Raw genomic sequence first — 26,342 nt, 5'->3', positions numbered from 1 at the left:
TCTTCCATCAGAAATCCACTTTAAAAGCACAATCCTACTAACTTGATCCAAGGCCAAGTCGTCTAATTAATCTATACCATAAATATGGAAGATTGTATTTGGGATTAACCAGAATAATTTAAATCACTTTGCCTGGTTGAGGTTCCTCATGGAGAACAAGTTGAGGATTGGATAATCAGTCAATCAATCAAATTGTATTTGTATAGGTCTTAAGAAATCCGTTTGTCTCAAAGATGACAAATGACAGGGTGAGCATCCGTACAGTGGATTTATCCAGTGTCCCTGCACCTAGGATGACATGAAGAAGACTCAGACGGTAATATCTTAAAAATCACAAGATTCTTCAGGAAAGGTATCTGCTCTGGGAGACAAATGGAACTGCCCTTAAGCCTCTAGTCATTGGAACTGGATGAAACTATTGAAACAGTTGGCTTGTGTGCTTCCTGGTCTCTTGTATGATGTCAGCTTAGTCAAATCCATAGAAATGGAATTATATGTATCTCTACGGTGGAAAGAATCCTCCATCTCATCTTACCCTCTGTTGTTTCCCCTGCCCCTGGGTGACCCCGAGTGCTGTTCTCTCCCCTCCACAGACAGCATAGGTAGCCTAGTGGTTAAAGCATTGGACTAGTAACCGAAAGGTTGCAAGTTCAAATCCCCGAGCTGACAAGGTACAAATCTGTCGTTCTGCCCCTGAACAGGCAGTTAACCCACTGTTCCTAGGCCGTCATTGAAAATAAGGATTTGTTCTTAACTGACTTGCCTAGTTAAATAAAGGTAAAATAAAAAAATCTTTGATCACTCTGACAAGTGCCCCCTAGAGGCCATCAAAGACATCTTCACAAGCTATTTTTTGCCATAGCACTACACAGCTGATTCAAATAATCAAAGCTCGATGATGGGTTGGTTATTTGAGCCAGCTGTGAAATGCTAGGGGAAGAAACAAAATGTGGGGGTGGGGTGGGGGGTTACTTCATGACAGTTTGCAGCAGGCGTATATTTCTTTAGTCAGGAAAGAAAAGCAGCCAGACTACAGAAATAAACTTAATAGAAACATCTCAAACACTGCAAACATTGTCCTTCCTAATCATCGACAGGCTGCATCTTGTTCTTATTCTCTTCCTCCTTTCTCTCCTCTATTTCCCCCCCTTTCTCACTCTCTGTTTCTCTCCCTCTCTCAGCCATGGTAATCTGCCTTTTCATCCAGGTTTATTATGGTTAGTGTAGAACACAGAAAAGGTGTTAGTGCTGCCATGCTCTGATCATTTACTCACTACTGGGAAGAAACTGGCAAGGCTGTTCACACTAATATATGATAGTACAACATTAAGAACATGTGCACACTAATATAAAGTTGTAGTACAATTTGGTACATGAATCAGGTCAGGGAAAGTACTATACATCTCATGTCCTGGAGTAGTTGTGATGAGAGAGGATATGTAATAAACAATTTCCTTTGGAGAAAGTTTGAGGATAACATAATTGTAGTGTCTAAATGGACCAAAATCCCCTGTTTTAATATGAGCATTCTCAGAGAGGAACTGAGCAGTAAGCAAAACGCCACCCCTAGCACCATCGTTAGGCCCTACCCCTTACGTGTTTTTATAGATCTGATAGGTGTAACCAATATGGGGATAGCTCCACCTAGGCTTTCAATAAGCTTAGGGGAGGCTCCTCCATTATGCTTCCACCTATCTGGTTCCTTCAGACCTGAAAATAATGAAGAGGTCAGGGCTTTTATGGGCTGTTCTTGGACTGGGCGAGTTTGTCTATGGTACCTTTTACTTACGGCCCAGCCCTTCCTGCCTGACCTCCTTTTGGTTTATTGATCAGATGTAAGTAGAGTATTATAAACTGCATTGTTCGAGCCCTGAATACTGATTGGCTGTCAGCTGTGGTATATCAGACTGTATACCACAGGTTTGACAAAACATGTATTTTTATTGCTATAATTACGTTGGTAACCTGTTTATAATGTCAATACAGCAACTCAGGGGTTTGTGATATATGGCCAATATGCCCTCTTAACAACAACCGTCTCCCCTATTCACCACCAGTATAACATCAGTCCAATGACCAATTCTAATCCGCAGCAGTGTAACACCAGCATGGATAAAATACATCAACCAGTGAAGCTTTGATTCAGGAATGTATGCTCACAGTACTTACTTACAGGAGTATGGTGTGAGAGAACACAACCTCTGTCTTTCTACACTCTGCTTTAGCCATGGCTGGAGGGTCTGAACTGAAGCAGCATTAAACACCAGTTTTACATGATCTCAACTTCAGATCTCTAACTGGTTTGTTGGTGTGTTTCTCTTGGGAAGCGGGCTCTTTGGTGGTGGGGTGTTTTCTGTCTTTTGAGGTGTCCTGACAGCGGTGTTTCTACCCCCCCCCCCCCCTGTCCTCCCCTTATGCCCCATGCCCAACACCCCTTCCTGTCTCCTCCCACTGTCTCTTACCCTCCATCCTCCTCACCCACTGTGGCCCTTGCTGGGTTGATTCAGGGACATGCATGCCCAGATAATCAGCTCCATTAAGGACTTGCAGCTGGACGGTGAGGACCCTCGCAAACTGCTGCAGTCCTGGGGTCGGCTCCGGTTCCCTCGACACCTCCTTCAGTGAGTCTGTAGCCCCTTCAGCTCAGCCCAGCTTGGCCTACCGTGGTCTAACCCAGCTTTAACAGTGCTCAACCTCAGTCCTCCTGGGGGCTGAAGCATCCCCTTAGTTGCAAATCTTTGTTCCAGGCCAGTACTAGCACACCTGATTTGACTAAGAAAAAATAAATCCTAGTCCAAAACTGGAAACAGAATTATGTATTCGGCTAGAAGACATAATTCCTAATCTCTCACGCTCAACACGTGACAGACAGTTTAAGACACAGGCTGGGTAATTGGCTGTTTTGAGACCAAACCTCATGGAAAAACATGAATCCTAGTTATTTGCATATGGCTGCAAACAACACTAGTCTGCTCGTGATAGTGGACTGCAAAGCCCATAGAGACTGGCTTCCAATTTGATTTTGATTAGCATGAGGCTGATATTGTAATGCAGCGAGGCTGTTGCCCATATGGGCTATAATGGAGATACAGAGGACTTGAGGAAAGCTGAGGATGCAATGATGGCCTCAATAGCACAGCTGCTGCATGAACAAACATTATTCACATGAATGCATTGGCTTCTAGATTAAACTGTTTAAGAATGTGAAGTCTGAAAGAACCCAAAAGTTGTTGGAAATCATAGCTTGTTTTAACTTTTATATAGAACTATGGCTGTTGGGTATAACATATACAAGTATTTAACACAGCGAAGAAACAAAACTAAAGCATTCGGTTGAGTCTCCCTCGAAAAATGTCTGTGCAGTGTTGACCGCACAGATTACACACTCTAATAAACCCAAGGCTGAAATCATTTAGTTGCCACATGGCAACAGTTCCACTATAAATCCAAGGCTGATATGATGAAAACAAGATAGCTGGAGGAACAGGTATCCTATGGGTCTCTTCCAGGCTGTCTTATTATTTGGCTGGGTAAGTGTGTCTGTGTGTCCCATCCGTGTGTCTGTTCATCCGTCATCCCACCCATACTCCAGGTGCAAGCCCTCACGCCTCATTGACTGAGAATGACTCGCCATACTAACAACACGGCTCACCCCCAACGCGCTCACCACTAGACCTCCTCAGCGACATCGCTGTGCTGAGCCCATCTCACTAACCTCTCCCTCTCCCACAGGAAAAACAAGAATGCCAAGCAAAAACAGATCATACCTAAGGTAAACTTACAGTATCATACATACGCCAGCTACGTACATACATACCTCCGACCACCTGAAATTATTTGTATTTCTTCATTCTCAGATCTTGATCACTAAATTATCTAATATAAATGTTTCAAAATATAACATTTTAATCATTTGAGAGTATCAGCTACACTGAGGTGGTGTCTGCAGACGTTTAGAACTCTGTGACGTTGATGCTGTTCCTTAGAGCCTGTTGGACTCTCGCTCCCTGAAGTTCATTGTGGGTCGAACCCTCCACGACCGCACCGCCAAGTCTCTGCTGCACCTCAACAAGAAGAAGAAGACTCCCAGCATTAGTGCTCAGTTCCAGGTCAGCTGATCTCTCCATCAAATACAGCAGCCAGACAGCCACTAACATACGATGCAGATGCAGGACTTTATTGAAGTTAGTCTCATTGAAATGAAATTCTTTTTACATTGACAGACCTCTCTGACTAAACTGCTGGAGACTTTGGGCAGAGCAGAACCCTTCTTCATCCGCTGTATTCGCTCCAACTCTGAGAAGGTAACGGCCCTTTTTTTCTATTTACAACCAAGATGATAATGATGAGTCCCTCTAATGATGTGCTGTGTATCTGTGTGTGTGCAGAAGGAGATGTGTCTGAACGAGACCCTGGTGCTGCAGCAGCTGCACTACACCGGCATGCTAGAAACGGTTCGCATCCGGAGGTCTGGCTATGGAGCCAAGTACACATTCCAGGTACACTGCACCTCTTTAATAACTCAGACAGCCAGAAGCAATGTCTGAAACAATAACTGTTGTTGATACTTGACATTCATTGTTTACCAATGAAAATAATTGCTTTATATCAGGGTTGTCAAACTCATTCCACGGAGGGCCGAGTGTCTGCAGGTTTTAGATTTTTCCTTTCAATTAAGCCCTAGACAACAAGGTGAGGGGAGTTCCTTACTAATTAGGGAGGAGCGAAAACCTGCAGACACTCGGTCCTCCGTGAAATATATTCTTTAATTCTTGCATGTTAGAAGGAACATTTTTATTGAGCAATGTCTGTCAAAACAAAATAGCTATTATAAATGTGTCCCTGTAGGAATTCATTGAGCAATTCCGAGTGTTGCTGCCCAAGAATGCTACCGCCTCCAAGCCAGAGGACATCTCGGCCCTGTTCCAGAGGATGGCGCTCGACCACTCCACTTACCAGATAGGAAAAACCAAGGTAAGACAAGCTCACCTCCACAATTTCCTCACAGAAATACATTTTAATTGTCTTTTAATTATCTTGAATTAAATTGCGATCCTCAGGTTTACCTGAAGGAGCTGGAGCGTCAGCAGCTGCAGGACACACTGCACAAGGACGTGATGCGTAAGATAATCTTCCTGCAGTACTGGTTCAGGGCCCGCCTGGAGAGGAGGTACTTCCTGGAGATGAGACAGGCGGCCATCTTGATCCAGGTAAGCTGTGTGATAACCCGTCCTGTACAGATATCAGCTCAAAGATGCGACTTTTCCTCATACAAAATGCCTAGAAATTCAATTTTCAATATCTATTTCTTACAAAGAAATACATAGAAATTGACCAATATCCTTCTTTTACGAGACAATCATATTCCTGCAGAAGGGGAATAAATTAGTTATGTTTGGTAATATATGTCAGGGTAATAATTTGTTCTTGCCCGTGTTCATCCCTCACAGCATGCGTGGCGTAGACGCCGTAAGGAACAGCAGTGTCAGGCAGCCACGCTGATCCAGGCTGTGTGGAAGGGCTCCAGACAGAGGTCAGAGTACCTTCGCAGGCATACCAGCATTTTGAAGATCCAGGCTCTGGCCAGAGGACACTCCGCACGGAGGAGGTACAGCAAGGCCACACCACTGAAATACATGCATTGCTTAGTGTAGTATTTATAAAGTGTGAAATGCCTTGAGTTACCGGTAAACACTGACTTAGTTGAATTGAATTGAATTTATTTGGGTTAAAGATAATATACAACAAAATGTACAATGTGGACCCAGAGGATAGCACTTTGTTTCCAAAGTGTTCCTCCGAGGTACAAACAAATAACACATATGATTAAAAGAGCGACAAGATTACAAACAACCACATTGAATTCATTTATATTGACATCCTAAAAAGTGGCACTATACATTGCACATTTTCCTAACCTTAAAGGCCCAGTGGAGTCCTGTGTTATTTCATTTTTTTTTTCATTTCCACACTGTGGTTAGAATAATACTGTGAAATTGTGTAAATTATAATAATGCCCTTTTAGTGTAAGAGCTGTTTGAAAAGACCACCTGAAATTTCAGCCTGTTTTGGTGGGATGAAGTTTTTGCCTGCCTGATGACATCACCAGGCTGTAAATTAGTTAACAGACCGCTAGTTTTCAGTTTTCCACTCAGACCACTCCAACAGTTCTAGCAAAATTCTTCTTGAGAAATTGTTCTTTGCTAAGAACCTATTTGTTTTAAATTAAAATGGAAAAAAAGAAACAATCACACTAAGGTACTTGAGATAAAAGCGACTGCGTTGGGCCTTTAAAAAACAACATATTCATCGCACATCATTTCTTACCTCGGAAACAAGCTATGCCTTGTATAGAAAATGCTATACAAATGCTTGGAAATTCCGAGAGATGCCTAACATTGTCATATGAATGTTGAACCACTACTGAATCATGTTAACTTAACAGGTGCAATTCAATACGGGAGGAGAGGAGGAAAAAGGAGGAGGAAGACGAGGAGGCCAGGAAGAAAGAAGAGGAAGCCAGGAAGAGGGCGGAGGAGGAGGCAGCAAGGCAAGCAGAAGAGGCAGCCAGGCTAGCGAGAGAGGCAGAAGTGGAGGCAGCCCGACTGGAAATGGAAGCAGAGGAAGAAGCATTTAGGAGAAAGAAAGAGGCCGTGCGGGAGGCAGTGGAATGGAGGGCGAGGGAGGAGGTAAGGCTGAGGCAAGCAGAACGTGTCAACAAGGAACCTGAGACACAGGAGGAGCCAGAGGCACAGGTAACAGCTGAAATAACTCTAGATGAGAGCCAACATGAGGATAAAGTGCCTGTCCAGAACAAGGAGAAGCAGAGGGAGGAGGCAGAAGCTGTCGAGGCTGCAGCTACTTCACCTCCTGAGGAGGTGGAAATGGGGGATGCTTCTACAGTCTTCCAGCCTGATGAGGGCAACGGTATACAGGCTGAGGCTGGGCCCCAGCTGGAGGAGGAGAGCCAGGCTGTGGAGGAACCGGAGGAAGCACACTCCGAGGAGGAGGAGGAGGGGACAAAGGAGGAAGCTACCCCCCAGTCACCAGAAAAAGACAATGGGTCTCAGGCTGCTGCGGAGGCACACAGGTCGCAGGTCTCCAGGAGCCAGGAGAAGAGAGAACAGCGGCGCCAGCGGGGCATGGAGCACAGCCAGCGGGAGAGTGAGCGGGTCGCCTTGACAGCCACCAAGGAGGAGCCTGTCCCTAAGATCAAAGGTCAGGAGGCAGCCAGCCGAGCCGAGGTCAAGCCAAAAGAGCGGGCCGAGCGGGCAGACAGCAAGGAACTGGACCAGTACACTTTTGTAGCCTGGAAGAAAGAGGCCAAAGCCACATCCCACACCCATGCACCTGTACGCCCCAGCACCTTACGCCTGAACCCCCCCGAACCAATGGATGACAGGAACGGCCATAATGAGGTCCTGGGTCCAGGCAATCTGGTTCGCTACAGCCAACAGGGCACCATGAAGGAGAAGGCAGAGAAATGGAAGGGGAAGAAGACTGATGGACGACAACCAGAGGGCAGCAGTCCTGACGACCACAGCAAGGACAGAAGGAAAGAACATTCACTGTACGACATTCCATATCCTTGTGATATCTACAGTAATATTAATGAGTTATACTTGCTTTAGGATATCATTGTCTCTGCAACATGAGAAAAGACTGAGGATTCCCCCAGTTATGATTATTAATTTTATATCTCGGTCTCCCTTTATTTCTAGGAGTGGTAGTAACTCTCTTGATGCGGTGTCCCCTGGCTCAGACAATTCTGGTGCCACTTCCAACAGAGAGGTAACATTGCTATACTATTATAACCAGCATTTATTTTCAAATGTTTTCATATTTTTTAATTTTGCTTATATTTAACTAGCCAAGTCAAATAAGAACAAATTCTTATTTACAATGACGGCCTACCAAGAGGCAAAAGGCCTCCTATGGGGCAAAGTAAAACACATCGACAAGAGACATCACAACATGGCAGCAGCAACACATAGCACAGCATGACAACAACATTGTAGCAGCACAAACACAGTACAAACATTGTTAGGCACAGACAACAGCACGAAGGGCAAGAAGGTAGAGACAACAATACATCACCCGAAGCAGCAGTAAGAGTGTTCATGATTGAGTCTGAATGTAGAGATGGTGATAAAACTGTCCAGTTTGAGTGTTTTTTTTTACAGCGCTTTCCGTTCTCTAGCTGCAGCGAACTGAAAAGAGGAGCGACCCCGGGATGTGTGCACAAACACAACATGCAACAATTAATGATTTTAATGAGTTACAGCACATGTAATGAAATCAGTCAATTGAAATAAATGCTATGGGTTTCACTTGACTGGGAATACAGATATGTATCTGTTGGTAGGGGCGTGGATCAGAAAACCAGTCAGTATCTGGTGTGACCACCATTTCCTTCGTGCAGCATGACATATCTCCTTTACATAGAGTTGATCAGGCTGTGGACCTGTGGTATGTTGTCCCACTCTTCAATGGCTGTGCGAAGTTGCTGGATATTGGCAGGAACTGAAACACACCATTGTACATCCCTATCCAGAGCATCACAAACATTCTTAATGGGTGACATGTCTGGTAAGTATGCAGGCCATGGAAGTACTGGGACATTTTCAGCTTCCAGGAGGTGTGCATTATCATGCTGAAACATGAGGTGATGGCAGCGGATGAATAGCACGACAATGGATCTCATCACGGTATCTCTGTGCAGTCAAATTGCCATCGATAAAATGCAATTGTCTGCATTGTTTGTAGCTTATGCCTGCCCTTCCCATAATCCCACCGCCACCATGGGGCACTCTGTTGACAACGTTGAAATCAGCAAACTGCTCTCACACGCAATGCCATACACACTGTGTGCAATCTGCCCGGTACAGTTGAAACCGGGATTCATCCGTGAAGAGCACAGTGGCCATCGAAGGTGAGCATTTAGCCACTAAAGACAGTTACAACACCGAACTCCAGTAAACTCAAGACCCTGGTGAGGACGACGAGCACACCTGAGATGGTTTGACTGTTTGTGCAGTAATTCTTCACTTGTGCAAACCCACAGTTTCATCGGCTGTCCAGGTGGCTGTCCAGGCTGGTCTTGGAGGATCTGGCAGCAGCTCAGGATGACATTCCTGCAGTCAGCATGCCAATTGCACGTTCCCGCAAAACTTGAGACATCTGTGGGATTGTGTTGTGACAAAACTGCACATTTTAGAGTCCTTTTATTGTCCCCAGCACAAGGTGCACCTGTGTAATGATCATGCTGTTTAATTAGCTTGTTGATATGCCACACCTGTCAGGTGGATAGATTATCTTGGCAAAGGAGAAATGCTCACTAACAGAGATGTAAACACATTTGTGGGAGAAATAAGCTTTTTGTGCATATGGAACATTTCAGGGATCTTTCATGTCATCTCATAAAACATGGGACCAACACTTTACATGTTGCGTTTTATATTTTTGTTCAGTCTATGTGTAGGATGAGGGTTGGAGTAGGTATCTCAAAATAGGGGCGAGTGAGGCCTAAGAGGGTTTTATAAATAAGCATCAACCAGTGGGTCTTGTGTCGGGTATACAGAGAGAGCCAGTTTACAGAGGAGTGTAGAGTGCAGTGATGTATCCTATAAGGAGCATTGGTGGCAAATCTGACGGCCGAACACCTAGCCGCTCGAGAGCAACCTTATCTGCCGTTCTATAAATGATGTCTCCGTAATCTAGTATGGGTAGGATGGTCATCTGAATTAGAGTTAGTTTGGCAGCTGGTGTGAAAGAGGAGAGATTACGATAGAGGAAACCAAGTCTAGATTTAACCTTAGCCTGCAGCTTGGATATGTGCTCAGAGAAGGACAGTGCACTGTCTAGCCATACTCCCAAGTACTTGTATGATGTGACTACCTCAAGCTCTAAACCATGTGTGGGCAACTCTAGTCCTCGAGGGCCTGATTGGTGTCACACTTTTTCTCCATCCCTAGCAAACACAGCTGATTAATCAAATTGCATTCTAAACTGAAGATCATGATTAGGTGATTATTGGAGTGAGGTGTTGGCTGGGGCAAAACAGTGACACCAATCAGGCCCTCGAGGCCTGGAATTGCCCACTCCTGCTCTAAACCCTCATAAGTAGTAATCAAACCGAACCACATGACCTTTTGAACACTAAGAAAGCTGTGTTGTACAGCGTTTAACACAAAATCCGGGGAGAGACCAGCTGAGGTATAAGACTATCATCTGCATATAAATGGATGAGAGCGCTTTCTACTGCCTTGAGTTATCTTGTTGATGTAAATTGAGAAGATTGCGGTGCCTAGGATCGAGCCTTGGGGTACTCCATTGGTGACAGGCAGTGGCTGAGACAGCAGATGTTCTGACTTTACGCATTGCACTCTTTGAGAGAGGGAGTTAGCAAACCAGACCAAAGACCCTAATACCAACCCACATGAATGGAACGGTCTAACACAGTGGTTCCCAAACCTTTTATAGTCCCGTACCCCTTCAAACATTCAACCTCCAGCTGCGTACCCCCTCTAGCTTCAAGGTCAACACACTCTCAAATGTTGTTTTTTTGCCATCATTTGTAAGCCTGCCACACACACACATACATTAATTAAACATAAGAATGAGTGTGAGTTTCTCACGACCTGGCATGTGGGAAGTGACAAAGAGCTCTTATAGTACCAGGGCACAAATAATAATAAATAATTTAGCTCTTTATTTCGCCATCTTTGCTCCTCGAAAAATGTGAATAACTCACCACAGATTAATGAGAATGGTGTGCTTGAAAGGATGCACATAACTCTGCAATGTTGGGTTGTATTGGAGAGTCTGCCTTAGATCATTTTCCACACACAGTCAGTGCCTATATTTCGTTTTTTGGTTGCAAAGGACATCAGTGTCTTAACAGCGCGATTTGCCAAGGCTGGATACTCTGAGCGCAGCCCAGTCCAGAAATCGGTCAGTGGCTTCGGATTTAAATTCACAGAACCACTTGTTGCAATTTCAATGAGACTCTCTTGTTCAGATATCGGTATAATGGACTGGAGGCAGGGCATGAAAGGGATAACGAATCCAGTTGTTTATGTCATCCGTTTTGGGAAAGTACGTGCATCTGCGTAATTGCGCACCCAACTAGCTCTGTTGCTTCGCTATATCACATTTGACATTGTCCGTAAGCTTGAGTTCATTTGCACATAAAAAATCATACAATGACAGGGAAGAGCTCCAATGTCTTAATCATAGCCTCAATTTTGTCCCACACATTGAATATAGTTGCGGAGAGTCCCTGTAATCCTAGATTTAGATCATTCAGGCAAGAAAAAACATCACCCAGATAGGCCAGTCGTGTGAGAAACTCGTCATCATGCAAGCGGTCAGACTAGTGAAAATTATGGTCAGTAAAGAAAACTTTAAGCTTGTCTCAATTTTTTTTTAAACGTGTCTACTTTGCCCCTTGATAACCAGCGCACTTCTTTATGTTGTGAAAGCTTTACATGGTTGCTGTCCATATCACTGCATAATGCAGAAAATACATGAGAGTTCAGTGGCCTTGCTTTAACAAAGTTAACCATTTTCACTGTTGTGTCCAAAACATTTTTCAAGCTGTCAGGCATTCCCTTGGCAGCAAGAGCCTCTCAGTGGATGCTGCAGTGTACCGAAGTGGCGTTGGGAGCAACTCCCTGTCATGGTTTTTGCGCCATCAGTACAGATACCAACATGAGCAGCAGCTACGTTTGGCTACATACGGACCTTTAGTGGAATTCCCGCGAGAGAGTAACAGTTAATGTGATTGGATGTTAGTTATTTGACTAGGCTACCTGTATTTGATATTGTGGTGTTATTTCGCTGAACACTAGATGGTGTAATTATATTTTTGGCAGTGAAACTTAGCAACTTAGCAGTAACTCAGGCAAGAAACAAACCTCACCCAAATGTATAGCCCCGTTGGAAAATATAACTGGACCGTTTGAAAATGTGAAGGATTTTTTTTTAGGAAAAAAAACGTTTTTAATGTGAATCACACATGCCGACGGCATTACGCGTACCCCTGGGAATACCGGGTCTAACGTATCAAAAGCTTTGGCTAAGACAAAAATAGCAGCACAACATTGCTTAGAATTAAGGGCAATGGTGACATTATTGAGGCCCTTTTAAGGTTGCAGTGACATATCCGTAACCTGAGCTGAAACCAGATTGCATACCAGACAGAAAAATGTAAACCTTAAGAAAGCTTGTCAGTTGATTATTGCCAAATTTTTCCAACACTTTTGATAATCGGAAATTGGCCTTCAACAGTTCAGGATCAGCTTGATCTCCCCTTTAAATAAAGGATGCATCGTGGCTGCCTTCTAAGCACTGGGAACCTCTTCAGATAGATAGGAGAGACCGGTTCGGCAACGATAGGGCTGCAACCTTAAAGAAGAAAGGATCTAAATCATCTAACCCAGATTGTTTTTTGGTGTCAAGTTTATGGAGCTCCTTTAGCGCCTCCGACTCGGTGACCGCCTGCAAGGAGATGCTGTGTAGCGGGGCAGGGGAAAAAGACGGCAGAGGGGCTGGAGCCAGAAGGGCTGGAAGATGAGGAAGTCTTGGATGGGCAAGGATGCATTTCTTAGTCAAATAGGAATCCTAACTTAATGAAGTGGTGATTAAAGAGCTCAACCATATGCCTCTTGTCAGTAACAACCACATCAACCTTAACATGCAGACTACACCTGCCACCGGGTGCATGTCCAGCCACACCAGACGTGATCAGGACATGGAGGTTGAAATATCAAAACTAACTCTGAACCAAATATATTAATTTGGGGACAGGTCGAAACACACATGGAACATTCATGGACGTTTAGTTAGCTAGCTTGCTGTTGCTAGCTAAGTTTTCCTGAGATATTGGGTGTTTATTTTGCCTGAAATGTACATGGTCCTTTTTTAGCTGGATCTTTTGTAGAATATCGACCCATTTTGAGTCACATAAAATTGTGTGTTCTCTAGTCCAAAAATGTATCCACAGATAAAAGGGGAAACCTAGTTAGTTTCTAGTAATTCTAGATTTTATATGGTGGTTGGGTTGGCAACCAACTTTAAGGTGCATTACTGCAACCAACTGGAGTGTGGACCTCGTTCATCTTTCAATCACCTAGGTGGGTGTATTCTCCTAGAAAACTGTGTGGATATGGGAGAGGCGAATGAAATTGAGTAACGCGTGCATTTATTTTGCAATGCTCAAGCACGCAACACGGCCGATGTTGTCCGCATTTAAGGGACATGGACAGCTGTGACGGAGGGTTTATTCTCCAGGTCTTTCACTGTTTTCCAGAACTTCTTGAGGTTAGACCCACAGAGTTAGAACTGATCCTTAAAGTAATTCACTCTTGCCTTACGGATAGCCTGAAAGCATTTATTTTTAATTTGCCTGAACTACAGCCAGTCAGTCGGAGTATTTGTGTGCCAAGCCTTTCGTCAAATGTTTTTTTTTAAAGATGGAGTAAGTCTGCCAGATCACGGTCAAACCAGGGGCTGAACCTGTTTTTAATTCTCATTTTCTGTGTTCATGTTTGTTAACAATACCACTGAAAATATATTTTTTTAAACAAGGTCCTAGTATCTTCAATAGAGGGGATCAAGCTGATTCTATACCCCTTTACAGAGGCCAGGTCATGAAGGAAGGCTTTCTCATTAAAGTCTTTCAGCAAGCGTCTATGACAAATCAGGACAGGTCATTTAACTGAGCAGCCATTACGAATACAGGCTTTAAAATAGTGATCAATAAGGTCATTACAGAAAATGCCAGACTGATACCTATCAGGATTATTTGTGAGGATAATGTCAAGGAGAGTAGCCTTTTCTGTGTGTTTGGAATCCTACATTGTGGGATTGGTAATAATCTGAAAGATTTTGGGAGCAGATCAAATTGTTTGGTGACAGACTTGGTGGAGACCAACAGAGAACTGAAGGTGTTCCTTGGTAAAGATTGCCACCTCACCACCTTTGGAAGATCTGTCTTCACGGTGGGGTAAATGTCCAAACTCATTGTCAACAAAGTGAACAGGAGTCATTGAGCAAATAGCACAAAGCACAACAAAGTAAAACGTCTTAGAGCCAGCCATTGTAAGTCATTGTAAGTCACTCAGTCACTCGCCCCAACACAATAAGGTGAGAGAGTAGCTCTTTGAGCCCAGTAGGCTATAAAAGTCAGATTATTAATATAGGCCTACTATTTATTTATTTATTTTAAAGCGTTTCTGAGTAAAGCACAAATGAATTGGCCTACATAAAATTCAGAGCAGTCCAAAATCTATGTGTGTGCTGAAGGCTTGGGAGAGAGGGGTGAGTGGCAGGATTATCTGTACCAGACCGGTGGAGACGGGCCAGGGGAGATGAGGAGCAGATCGCCGGTTGGGATCCAAGCAGCAATGCTGCAGGCAATGGGAGTAGGTGTCACCCGCTTGGGGGATGCTTTGTCGGGAGGCTGAGTAGAGCTCGACCTTACCGGACAGGTGCGTGGTGGAGCAGATAAAAACGTCCAAAACGAAAAGCTGAACGAAAAACGTTGGGTGAAGTCAAAACCAAGTCACCAGTAAAAATGCTGAATTCCAATCCCAGATCAAACAGTGATTTAAAGTAAAGAGCAAAAAAGTAAGCACTGCATATGTCCCAGCAGCATTGTGTGCCTTGCCCTTTCTTATGAACTGTTATTTTCATCAAATACGAGGGCAGCACATCAGATCCAAACAGGTTGAAGCTAGCATATCACATTCTTTATTCTTGACATTTGAATGAAAGCTTAGTGTCATTGTACTTCTCTGGCTCTAATAGGTCAGAACACGTTACCGTAAACATTCCAAACACAACAAGGCACTTAACCCACTGTTCCTAGGCCATCATAGAAAATAAGAATTTGGTATTATTTGACTTGCCTAGTCAAATAACGGTCAAATACAAAAATATTGGGTTGGGGTTATTCTTGTTCTCTTTTTCCTATCGCAAATGAAACTATCAAGTTTTACCAAGGCCTCATCTCCTCAAACTGTGTTTTCAATCATCTGCTCAACATGATGGGAATTGTACAGTATAGTTTGATTCTTCACTTTGATCTTATTGTTTGTCCTTGCAGCTCCAGTCTGCTGTAGAGGATTGGTCAAAGGGCAGCATGAAGAGGAGGACCCATGACACCTCAGGCCACCAGGACACTGTCCAAACTCTACCGCCCACCTCAGAGAGGTACACTGCCTCAGGGAAACTAATGTTAGATATTTTACAGCAGGATGGGGGACAGAGCAGTCCCGGCTGATTAACGGCTGATTCGTTTTGGGTTGTGCAAGAGATTGGGTTGGACCTAAAAATATTGGCTTTGTTTTTAGTTGAGTCATAAGAGCATTCCAAAAGCTGTTAGTAGATCACGGCATAAATAGGTTTTGGAACTAGCGGTAAAGAACCTTAGTTGGCCAATATTATGGTTTGATGCCTTGTGTTTTGGATGCTAAAATGCATATGATGATGTTCTAAGGGTCTCTTCCAGATAACCCCAATGATCAATCAAATGTATTTATAAAGCCCTTTTTACATCAGCAGTTGTCACAACGTGCTTATACAGAAACTTGGCCTAAAACCCCAAACAGCAAGCAATGCAGATGTAGAAGCACGGTGGCTAGAAAAACAGGAACCTAGGAAGATGCTTGAATGTGATGTTAATGTAAAGAGACTGATGTAACTGTGGAGGAAAACCCTTCACTAGACAATCTCATCCACCCCGGAGGTCTGAGGCAGATAGCCCATGGGAAAACACTATTCGTGTGTAATCAAACTGTCTAGCTCCTTCATATGGCACGTTGCACAAGCTAGAGTTTCCCATATATAGCTATAGAGGCAGTTTGTTATTGGAGGGGATAGATTCCGGAAATTCCTTAACTTAATTTACTCTGAACGGATTGACTTGTTCCCCACTTTTTGGGATGTGCTGTGCCTTACTGTTCCAACGTTTTTATCAGGCTGGACAATCAAAATATTGGTCTTTATTTTGATTTTGTTTAAAGATTGTTACCATGGCACTCATTGAGCAGAGTCGGTCTATAAACCCTGAAAATATGTGGTGTTGGACTGGACAGATGAGAACATTTATTACTGTAGGCTTACATACAAAAACCCTCTGCCCCTTGACATTCACAAAGATTCAACATTCACATCTAAAACTTCTGATCACTAAAACAAAGCATGTTTTATCCAATTCTCCTGCATAGTGGCAGATGTGATTAAATGGCAGATTATATTTCTGTGTCAAGTCCGAACAACAGGTACTCTTGTAATTATGTTGTTCATATTAGTAGGATTGGATACATTACTCACCTGTGCCTATTTACAGTCAAACCCATTAAAAACCACAATACACATCAATAACCCATAAATGTTACAATTAGTGTTTTTGTATTGACTCCTACTGTATGAGTGTGTCGATGGTGTGGTGTTGAGTGTTTGTGTGTGCTGTAGATCCTCAGGGTTCCTGAGGAAGATCCTGAAGAAACGTTCCCATAAAGAAGCTCATACTCCTGACGATGGAGACCTGAGCGACCGAGGAGAAGGTTAGAGGCACCAGGATGCAGCCTTGGGGCACACCAAATATGTGACCTGACCAGGAAAATCTCTGGGTCCTAGTTCTACAATAGGCTATAATAACTAGAGCGTACATTTTGTTCCTGGTCAAGTCACATGGTAATTCAAAGTGAATGTCTCATATGTTGACATCACTTGATTATCCTAGATACCCGATATGGCACATTTCCATCTGAAAAAACATCTCTTCTCTATTTAGCTTGTCTCCGGCATATTTTTTATTTGTTTTATTTTACCTTTATTTAACCAGGCAAGTCAGTTAAGAACAAATTCTTATTTTCAATGACGGCCTGGGGAACAGTGGGTTAACTGCCTGTTCAGGGGCAGAACGACAGATTTGTACCTTGTCAGCTCGGGGGTTTGAACTTGTAACTTTCCCGGTTACTAGTCCAACGCTCTAACCACTAGGCTACCCTGCCGCCCCATATGCTGTCAAATTACTTGTCCTTGCCTTTAGTAGCGTATACTGTATAAGTTTGGGAGTTTCTCTGGGACTGTGAAATAAGGTGGTATTTGTGCTAAGATTCCGTCTGGCCTGGAAATGGCAGTGGTCTTACTCATGTAAAGGTGCTGGAAGAAGGCAGTGATGTAGGGGGTGATACAGGGTCAGTCACTTCCTGAACATGAGACCCAGATAGAAAATACAGGTATATTTCTCCAATGGATTTGTTTATTAAATAAGTTGCTTTCTGGTAAATAATTAGTCAAGTAGGATTAAGCTCTATCATAACAACATTGTTGGGACCTTTCATCATGTTTTGACTGTGAAACTGGCTCTCGCCTCTTGCTATGGCAGTGCGTCACAGTTTCGCGTTAGAGAGAATTAAAAAGGAGATGTTTTATCAACAAAGTGATATGAAAATCCAAAAAACGAGTTTGGAATCAAGTGAAGTGTTCATTTCCTGGCCAAAACAATATATGTAAAAGGCTCTCAAGTCCCAAAAACGTACATTTTACAGCTTGTTGAGCCTTTTAGTTTTAGACCTTTGATAGCTATCAGATCCTACAGAAAAGTTTACGATCTCTCTAATCGAAGACAGATTTTTGTCTTTAGTTCCTTCAAATGTTTTTTGCCCAACATCTACTGTAAGGTCAGTGTGTTCAGAAAGTATTCATACCCCTTATTCCACATTTTGTTGTGTTACAGCCTGAATTCAAAATTGATTAAATGTTTTTTTTCTCATCTTCACACCCCATAATGACAGTGAAAACATATTTTTAGAACATTTTGCAATTTTATTTAAAATAAAATATAGAAATGTCCCATTTACATAAGTATTCACACCCTTGAATCAATCATTTGTAGAAACACCAACAGTCTTTCTGGGTAAGATTCTAGGAGCTTTCCAGACCTGAATTGTGCAACATTTGCCCATTTATTATTTTCTAAATTATTCAAGCTCTGTCAAAATGGTTGTTGATCATTAATAGACAACCATTTTCAGGTCTTGCCATAGATTTTCAAGCAAATATAAGTCAAAACTCAGCTACTCAAGAACACCACTTTTTTATCCTGAAAAACACCCCAGTCCTTAAGGGTTACACGTTTCCCCATAACATGATGCAGCCACCACTATGCTTGAAAATATGGAGAGTGGTACCCAACACTTTGTATTAAGCTAATTGCTTTGCCAATCTTTTTTATATATATTTTTTTATTTCTTTTTACTTCTTTCTCCCCAATTATGTGGTATCCAATTGGTAGTTAGTCTTGTCCCATCGCTGCACCTCCTGTACAGACTCGGGAGAGGCGAAGGTCGAGAGCCATGCATCCCCCGAAACACAACCCAGCCACGCCGCACTGCTTCTTGACACAATGCCCCCTTAACCCCGAAGCCAGCCGCATCAATGTGTCGGAGGAAACGCCGTAGACCTGGCGACTGTGTCAGCGTGCACTGCACCCGGCTCACCACAGGAGTCGCTAGTGCATGATTGGACAAGAACATCCCTGCCGGCCAAGCCCTCCCCTAACCTGGACGATGCTGGGCCAATTGTGCGCCGCCCCATGGATCTCCCAGTCGCGGCCGGCTGCGACAGAGCCTGGACTCAAACCAAGAACTCTAGTGGCACAGCTAGTGCCTTAGGCCAATTTATTTTGTCAGTATTACTTTAGTGCCTTGTTGCAAACAGGATGCATGTTTTGGAATGTTTTTTTAATTCTGTACAGGCTTCTTTCTCACTCTGTCAATTATGTTAGTATTGTGGACTAACTAGAATGTTGTTGATCCATCCAGTTCTCCTAACACGGTCGTTAAAATCTTTAAGGTCACCATTGAACTCATGGTGAAACCCCTGAGTGGTTCCCTTCCTGTACGGCAACGGCGTTAGAAAGGACGGCTGTATCTTTGTAGTGACTGGGTATATTGATACATATCCAAAGTTAATAACTTAATAACTTCACCATGCTCAAAGGTACAATGCCGTTCAAAGGTTTGGGGTCACTTACAAATGTCCTTGTTTTTGAAAGAAAAGCAAAAGAAATTGTCCATTAAAAATCATACCAATTCATCAGAAATACAGTGTAGACATGGTTAATGGTGTAAATGACTATTGTAGCTGGAAACGGCAGATTTTTTATGGAATATCTACATAGGCGTACAGAGTCCCATTATCAGCAACCATCACTCCTGTGTTCCAATGGCACTTTGTGTTAGCTAGTCTAAGTTTATCATTTTAAAATGTTAATTGATCATTCGAAAACCCTTTTTCAATTATGTTAGCACAGCTGGAAATTGTTCTGATTTTAAAGCAATAAAATTGCCTGCCTTCATTCTGACTAGTTGAGTATCTGGAGCATCAGCATTTGTGGGTTCGATTACAGGCTCAAAATGGCCAGAAATAAATAACTTTCTTCTGAAACTCGTCAGTCTATTCTTGTTCTGAGAAATGAAGGCTATTCCATGTGAGAAATTGGCAAGAAACTGAATATCTCTTACAACGCAAAACACCAGTTTCAACGTCAACAGTGAAAGAAAAGCATCCCGGAGGCAACTCCGGAATGCTGGCCTTCTAGGCAGAGTTCCTCTGTCCGGTGTCTGTGTTCTTTTGCCCATCTTAATCATTTATTTTTATTGGCCAGTCTGAGGTATGGCGTTTTCTTTGCAACTCTGCCTAGAAGACCAGCATTCTGGAGTTGCCTCTTCACTGTTGACATTGAGACTGGTGTTTTGCGGGTACTATTTAATGAAGCTGCCAGTTGAGGACTTGTGAGAGGTGTGTGTTCCTCAAACTAGACACACTAATGTGCTTGTCCTCTTGCTCAGTTGTCCACCGGAACTACCAACTTTCTATTCTGGTTAGAGACAGTTTGCGCTGTTCTGTGATTGAAGTAGTACACAGTTTGTATGAGATCTTCAGTTTCTTGGCAATTTCTCGCATGGAATAGCCTTCATTTCTCACAACAAGAATAGACTGACGAGTTTCAGAAGAAAGGTTTTTGTTTCTGGCCATTTTGAGCCTGTAATCGAACCCACAAATGCTGATGCTCCAGATATTCAACTAGTCTAAAGAAGGCCCGTTTTAGTGCTTTAATCAGCACAACAGTTTTCAGCTGTGCTAACAAAATTGCAAAAGGGTTTTCTAATGATAAATTATCCTTTTAAAATTATAAACTTGGTTTAGCTATCACAACGTGCCGTTAAAACACAGGAATGCTGGTTGCTGATAATGGGCCTCCGTAACAATGTCTACACTGTATTTCTGATCTATTTTATTTTAATGGCCAAAAAAATGTACTTTTCTTTCAAAAACGAGGGCATTTCTAAGTGACCCCCACACTTTTTAACGGTAGTGTATATTCAATGTCTGCTTTAACATTTTTACCCATCAACCAATAGGTGCCCTTCTTTGCGAGGCATTGGAAAAATTCCCTGGTTTTTATGATTGAATCTGTGTTTGAAATACAGATATGGCTGTCATTAATAAATCATGTTAAACACTATTATTCCACACAGAGTGAGTCCATGAAACGTATTATGCAACTTGTTAACCAAATGTTTACTCTTCAACTTATTTAGACTTGCCATGACAAAGGGGTTGAATACTTATTGACTCAAGACTTTTCAGCTTTTCATTTTTAATTAATCTGTAAAATAAAAAAAACATAATTCTACTTTGGCATTATGGGGTATTGTGTGTAGACCAGTAACAAAAATATCTACAATTACATTTGTTTAAATGTAGGTTGTGATATAGCAAAATGTGGAAAAGGTAAAGTGGTGAATATTGTATATAATGATGCTTGAACATATTGACAATTCTGTCTCTCTTTGTTTCTGTGTCTCTTTGTCTCTGTCTGTCCGTCTTCGTTCCACACAGCCCTGCCTCTCTCACAAACATCCCGCTCCCACCCAGACCCTGCTAGTGGAGGCCGGGCAGTGAGCCAGAACCCCACCATCAAGATCAGCCGGGCCACGCATGTGTCAGAGCAATGGAACGCCTCTCTGGAGAGGGAGATTACCAACGCCAACGAGCTCCGACACCTGGACGAATTCCTGGGGAATCAGGTCCAACCATATTCTGATTAATGTTACAGCTAAAAGCTAACTGAAATGAGAGTTGATCTCAGTCACACACTTCTTGTAGTTTTCAGGTGCATAGAGGAGAAATACACTTATAGTATGCTCCACAATATGTTTAAGGGGATAGTTTGGGGTTTTGGCAATGACGCCCTTTATCTTGTGTTAGTGCTAGCTTAGCTAAGATAGTTAGCGTTGGCTCATGAATCTACCCATAATCTCCTTCCTACTGGACACAGATATAGAAATGGTATCTACAAGTTCATCTGGCTCTGGGGAAGTAGATAAAGGGCTTCCAAAAATCCCAAACTATCCCTTTAAACTCCCGCTCTCTCTCTCTGTAGGTGAATGACTTCCGCTCGAGAGGGAAGCAGTTGTCTGCCACAGAAAACATCTTCATCACAGCCACCATGCAGTTCAGAGAGACCATCAAGGGCATGTACTCTCTCCCGGTGAGTGGCGGAACGCAAGGCCTATAGATATGGAAGCTGCTTTATCAATTGAGTGACTCCCGTGTATGGATGATAATTGCTTTATTCCCCTCTCTCTTTCTCTCACCCATGGTGGACAGACACACCATATTGGCTACAAGGGTCTGATGCGTGGCTACCAGAAGAGGGTAATCAGCCTGGCAGGAGAGAAGCAGAAGGGAGAGGTACAGCTGGTGGTCAACCTGTTCCAGTCAGTCCTGGACGGCTTCATCAGGGGAGAGATCAAAAAGGAGGAGGCAGAACCAGCCAAGGTGAAGGATTACCCTGCATATTTGTCATAGGGCTATTATCGTAGTAGCAAACTCCAAGCACCCTGGTTTATGCTGTAACACTTGGCACAAACAACACTTTCGTAGCGTGTTATGCTGCGGAGCTGAGCAGACATTAAACAAACCGAGCTCTTCAAAGTTATCCTATTATTACCTAAATATCAACGTTGAAGCAATATTCTAACATCGGCTGATAAACTGTTAAGCGCTTACCTTCCCAAGGGCCATGGACCTCAATCCGAGAGGCAAGAAGGATGACCAAAACTTTGTTGAATCCCAAGATAATAACGCCACAGCTAGCAAGATAAGCATTATCCCTGATAACGCAGATGACAGTTCCACACTGTTCCTCTCAGTAGCCTCTTCTGAGACTTCAGGCATTCTTGCTACTCTCCTCCAGGAAATGTAAGATGGTAACGAAGGTCTTTCACTGAAAATGTACAATAGGCTGAACTTTATTCTTCCATTGATAGCCTGAAATCCTCCCCGAATGATCTCCTTTTGAGAACGACTGAGGCTGAGTTTTGTCATTAGCACAGCTGAAGATACCGTAACCCGACATGATCAAGTTATCAAACAGCTGCAGGAGGACAATGCCAATCACATAAACATGGCAGACCTGATGGAGAACCAGAGCAATATTTTTAATTAAATTTTACCTTTATTTAACTAGGCAAGTCAGTTAAGAACAAATTCTTATTTTCAATGACGGCCTAGGAACAGTGGGTTAACTGCCTGTTCAGGGGCAGAACGACATATTTGTACCTTGTCAGCTCGGGGATTTGAACTTGCAACCTTCCGGTTACTAGTCCAACGCTCTAACCACTAGGCTACCCTGCCGCCCCGTGTGGTGGGATTGAAGGAGGACAGCGAGGGCCGTGACCCTGTCTGTTTCTTCACTCAATGGATCCCTGATGTCCTGCGCATAACCAACTACACTAAGCTGCTGGAAATCGAATGCGCCCACAGAGCCTTAACACCGAAAACCCACACCAGATGAGCCTCCACAGACCGTCCTGATCAGGTTCCTCCGTTTCCAGGACAAGGTGAAGATACTGCGACTCACAAGAGCCATATGGGACATCACCATCGATGGCAAGAGTGTCAGCCTCTTCCCGGATATGCGCGTGGATCTTGCCAGACGTTGGAAGCAGTTCAAATCAGTTGCCAAAGCCCTGAAGGACAAGAACATCACCGGCTATCTGTGGGATTTGACACAGTTTATTGGGATTTTTCTTGTTTGTGCTCTCCTGGGACTGAACTGCTGATGTCTATTTGGAATTTGGATCTGTTTACAACGTGATTTGGTCGCTACAGTTGATTTGGACATTTTCAACTAAATTATTTTTCCCGTGGTGAGTCCTATTACATTTACAGGGGAGTATATTTTGGTTTTGACAATATCCACCGGGCGAAACAAATCAGTAGGCCTAGGCCCATTGCTTTTTCCCCATTTATGTTTCTCTTCTTCTCCTGAAAAGAGACTCAAGCAGCCCTTATTGTTGACAGTAAAATATTCTGCCATAAATGTCTATTCACAACGTTTGTTTTCAACGTAGAGCGCTCGTAGGTTTTAGTTTATGCCAAAGCTTAGCTAGTAAGAGCAAGATGGAAAGCAAGCAACATCGTCTCTCCAAGTGTTTTCATGTTTGATTGTGGTTTTAGTCCGACAATCGGTGGGTTTTTCTTTTTTTTAATGTTGTTTCCTTCCTAAAGAGACGCATAGGTCACTTTAGTATTCACATCAAAGTTGAAACATTACCTGAATATTTACATGTGAGTAATTACCATCCGGTTATATATTAGAAACTCAACCCATGCTTAATCCACTAAAATATGTCACATTCAACGTAAAATATCTTAACAGCCCAGTTAAGAGGATCATTTCTTAAGGTATAGACTATTGAAGGCTGATGTTGTGTTCTTACAAGAAACACATTGTACAGCCAATGTGACACATCCCCTTTTGTGTCAGCAACACTGTCTGCTCCCTCAGGCAGGTTTGTTTTGGTGCAGGGGCATATTTATTCCGTCTGGGACCCTATTGAATATTTATGCTCCTAACTTCGATGACCATATGTTTATGTTCAAGCTCATTCATGAAGGATCTCAATTTACTAGACGTCTGGAGACCGATGCACCCACAGGATAGGAACTACTCTTTATTCACACCCACACACACATACGCATAGATCACTTTTTGCTGTCAACCCAACTGTTTCATAGTGTTAGATACCGATTGTCTCACCAGATTGCTTTGTGACCATTCTTCTCTGGAATTAGCCATCTCCATTCCTACCAAGCATGTATAGATGGAGACTAAATTCTACACTCCCCAAGCAACCTGCATTCATCAAAGAGCAGATCAATATTTTTACTTTGACAAATAAACCCTCTGGTTCTGACAGTTTCATTCTTTGGGACACATTAAAAGTCTCTGATGGGAAAGGCTCATTGACTGGACTAAAGGGTTGAAAAGAAAACACTGTGCCTAACTGAATGACCTTAAATCTGAAGTCTTTGAGCTAGAGAAAACCTACCAAAGGTGCCAGACTAAAGACCTATAAAGGCTTTTGGTGAATAAATAACTGAAATATAATGCTCTGAACACGTATCAAGCTGAGAGGGGCATTACTAAATCAAAACAGCGTTACTATGAACTTGGAGAGAAAGCACAGTGTTGGCATGGCAACTGGAAGCAGAGGAAAGTAAGAGGACAATTAATGCTATAGAAACTCTCACTAATGAGATCTTTTGACCCTACTGAAATGAATTATACTTTTAAGAAATACTACAAGGTCCTCTATACTTCCCAATCAAGCGATGTTCTATCAGAGATCGACATTTCTCTCCTTGCTCAACCTCCCTTGCCTGTCAGAGGAAGACAGAGCGCACCTGAGCGAACAGTTCTCAGTCCCTGAATTGTTGGAGGACATTAAATCTTTACCTTCTAATAAATCTCCTGGCTTCCCTCCAGAGAACTATAAAGAACTCAAGTGGCTGTTGGTCCCCTACCTTATGGAGGTACTTTAAAAAGCCGGGGAGGACAACTGCTTTCCAGAGTCTTTCACTCAAACGGTGATTACAGTAATTCACAAGGAAGCGGAAACCCCGCTAAAGTGTCCCTCCTATTGACCAATCTCTCTCCTTAAAACAGATTGTAAACTGGTCACCAAGATGCCATCTAAGAGACTGGAGTCATGCCTCCCCCTGTTGGTCAATCCAGATCTTACTGGATCCATAATTAATAGATTGTCCTCCAATAATCTCAGAAGGTTCTTTGATATAATTCACCTTACAAAAAAATAAATACCCAGTGTCGCAGTCTCCCTCGTCGCCAAAAAGGTATTTTAATAGGGTCGAATTACCATATCTATTCGCGTTTTGGAAAAGTTCAGTTTAGCCACCGTGTTTGTAACCTTGATAAAATCACTCAACAAATCTCCTAAAACTAGTATTGCTACAAATGGGATTACTTCCTCTTTCCTTCTCTTTAGGGGGAACAGATATAGTTGCCCTTTTAGCCCCCACCTCTTCACCCTTGCCATCGAAATGTTGGCGGAGGCCATTAGAACGGGCCCTGACATACATGGCTTTGAGGTGGGCCCCCATACCCATAAGTTATCACTCTTTGAAAGACAACCTTATCTTATTTCTAACAAACCCAAAACATCCCCTCTCACTTATAGAACCTATTACAGTATTTTAGTTCTTTCTCTGGATATAAGGTCAATTTTGATTAAAATCTTACTGTTGTCTGTCTTTGACCATCATACCATTAAGCATCAGTTGCCTTTTAGACGGTCGCCTATGGGCTTCACATAGTTGGGTAGAATGGTGGATGGTAACCTGAAGAACCTCTACACGCAATCTGGCTGGCTTGTTGCAAAAGGTGGAGGGTGACCTGTGTAAATGGATGGACTTGGCTCTCTCTCTAATGGGTAGAATTCAAATGAATATCCTGCCCACAATTCTATATTTGTTTCAATCTCTCCCCATCCCTGTATCCGCAGCATTCTTTTCCTCTTGACAAGCTGACCAGACAGTTTGTGGCACAGCAAAACTCCTAGGGTTAGCCTGGACAAACTGACCCTTGATTACAGTCAAGGGGGCTTAAACCTTCCTAATTTCAGAATATATTACCTGGCTGGTTGAACATGGTTCCCAATCAAGCAATTTTCAAAGGTTTTTCAAGAATAGTAACTTTTAGACCATGGTCTGATAAGGTAATCAGATGACAATTTATAGAATTTGGCAATCCTTTATTGATTATATGGAGAATGTCCACTCACATAACATTGATTGCATCTCTGTATAATCCTCATGTAATGTATAAAATGTACTGTTGCCTACTGGTCCAATGTCTCATAGTTTAGTTTTTCTATTGCATTTACATTTTTGTCTGTTGTCTTCTAAGTTTGTCACTTTGTTATATTGTTGTCAGTCTTCTCATTTTTGTTTTG

General features: G+C 42.8%; 1 protein-coding gene across 11 annotated transcripts in view; it reads left to right on the top strand.

Moving 5' to 3' along the window:
• Positions 1-26,342, top strand: part of LOC109889163 (unconventional myosin-IXb) — a 112,200-nt gene that overhangs the window by 71,447 nt on the left and 14,411 nt on the right. For 9 of the 11 annotated variants that reach the window (XM_031822562.1, XM_031822566.1, XM_031822565.1 and 6 more), the window contains 15 exons: positions 2,508-2,621; positions 3,733-3,772; positions 3,987-4,109; positions 4,224-4,304; positions 4,389-4,499; positions 4,849-4,974; positions 5,061-5,210; positions 5,451-5,608; positions 6,446-7,570; positions 7,722-7,791; positions 15,110-15,216; positions 16,480-16,571; positions 20,920-21,107; positions 21,464-21,571; positions 21,691-21,861. In XM_031822562.1, coding sequence (XP_031678422.1) covers positions 2,508-2,621; positions 3,733-3,772; positions 3,987-4,109; positions 4,224-4,304; positions 4,389-4,499; positions 4,849-4,974; positions 5,061-5,210; positions 5,451-5,608; positions 6,446-7,570; positions 7,722-7,791; positions 15,110-15,216; positions 16,480-16,571; positions 20,920-21,107; positions 21,464-21,571; positions 21,691-21,861 — 2,764 coding nt within the window. The remainder of the gene's footprint in view (positions 1-2,507; positions 2,622-3,732; positions 3,773-3,986; positions 4,110-4,223; positions 4,305-4,388; positions 4,500-4,848; positions 4,975-5,060; positions 5,211-5,450; positions 5,609-6,445; positions 7,571-7,721; positions 7,792-15,109; positions 15,217-16,479; positions 16,572-20,919; positions 21,108-21,463; positions 21,572-21,690; positions 21,862-26,342) is intronic. The other 2 variants (XM_031822559.1, XM_031822561.1) reach the window with 2 other exon arrangements.

Source organism: Oncorhynchus kisutch, linkage group LG4, assembly GCF_002021735.2.
Source record: "Oncorhynchus kisutch isolate 150728-3 linkage group LG4, Okis_V2, whole genome shotgun sequence".
Lineage (NCBI taxonomy): Eukaryota > Metazoa > Chordata > Actinopteri > Salmoniformes > Salmonidae > Oncorhynchus > Oncorhynchus kisutch.
Note: the sequence above shows the minus strand (reverse complement) of the source record. Positions and strands in the feature narration are given on the sequence as shown.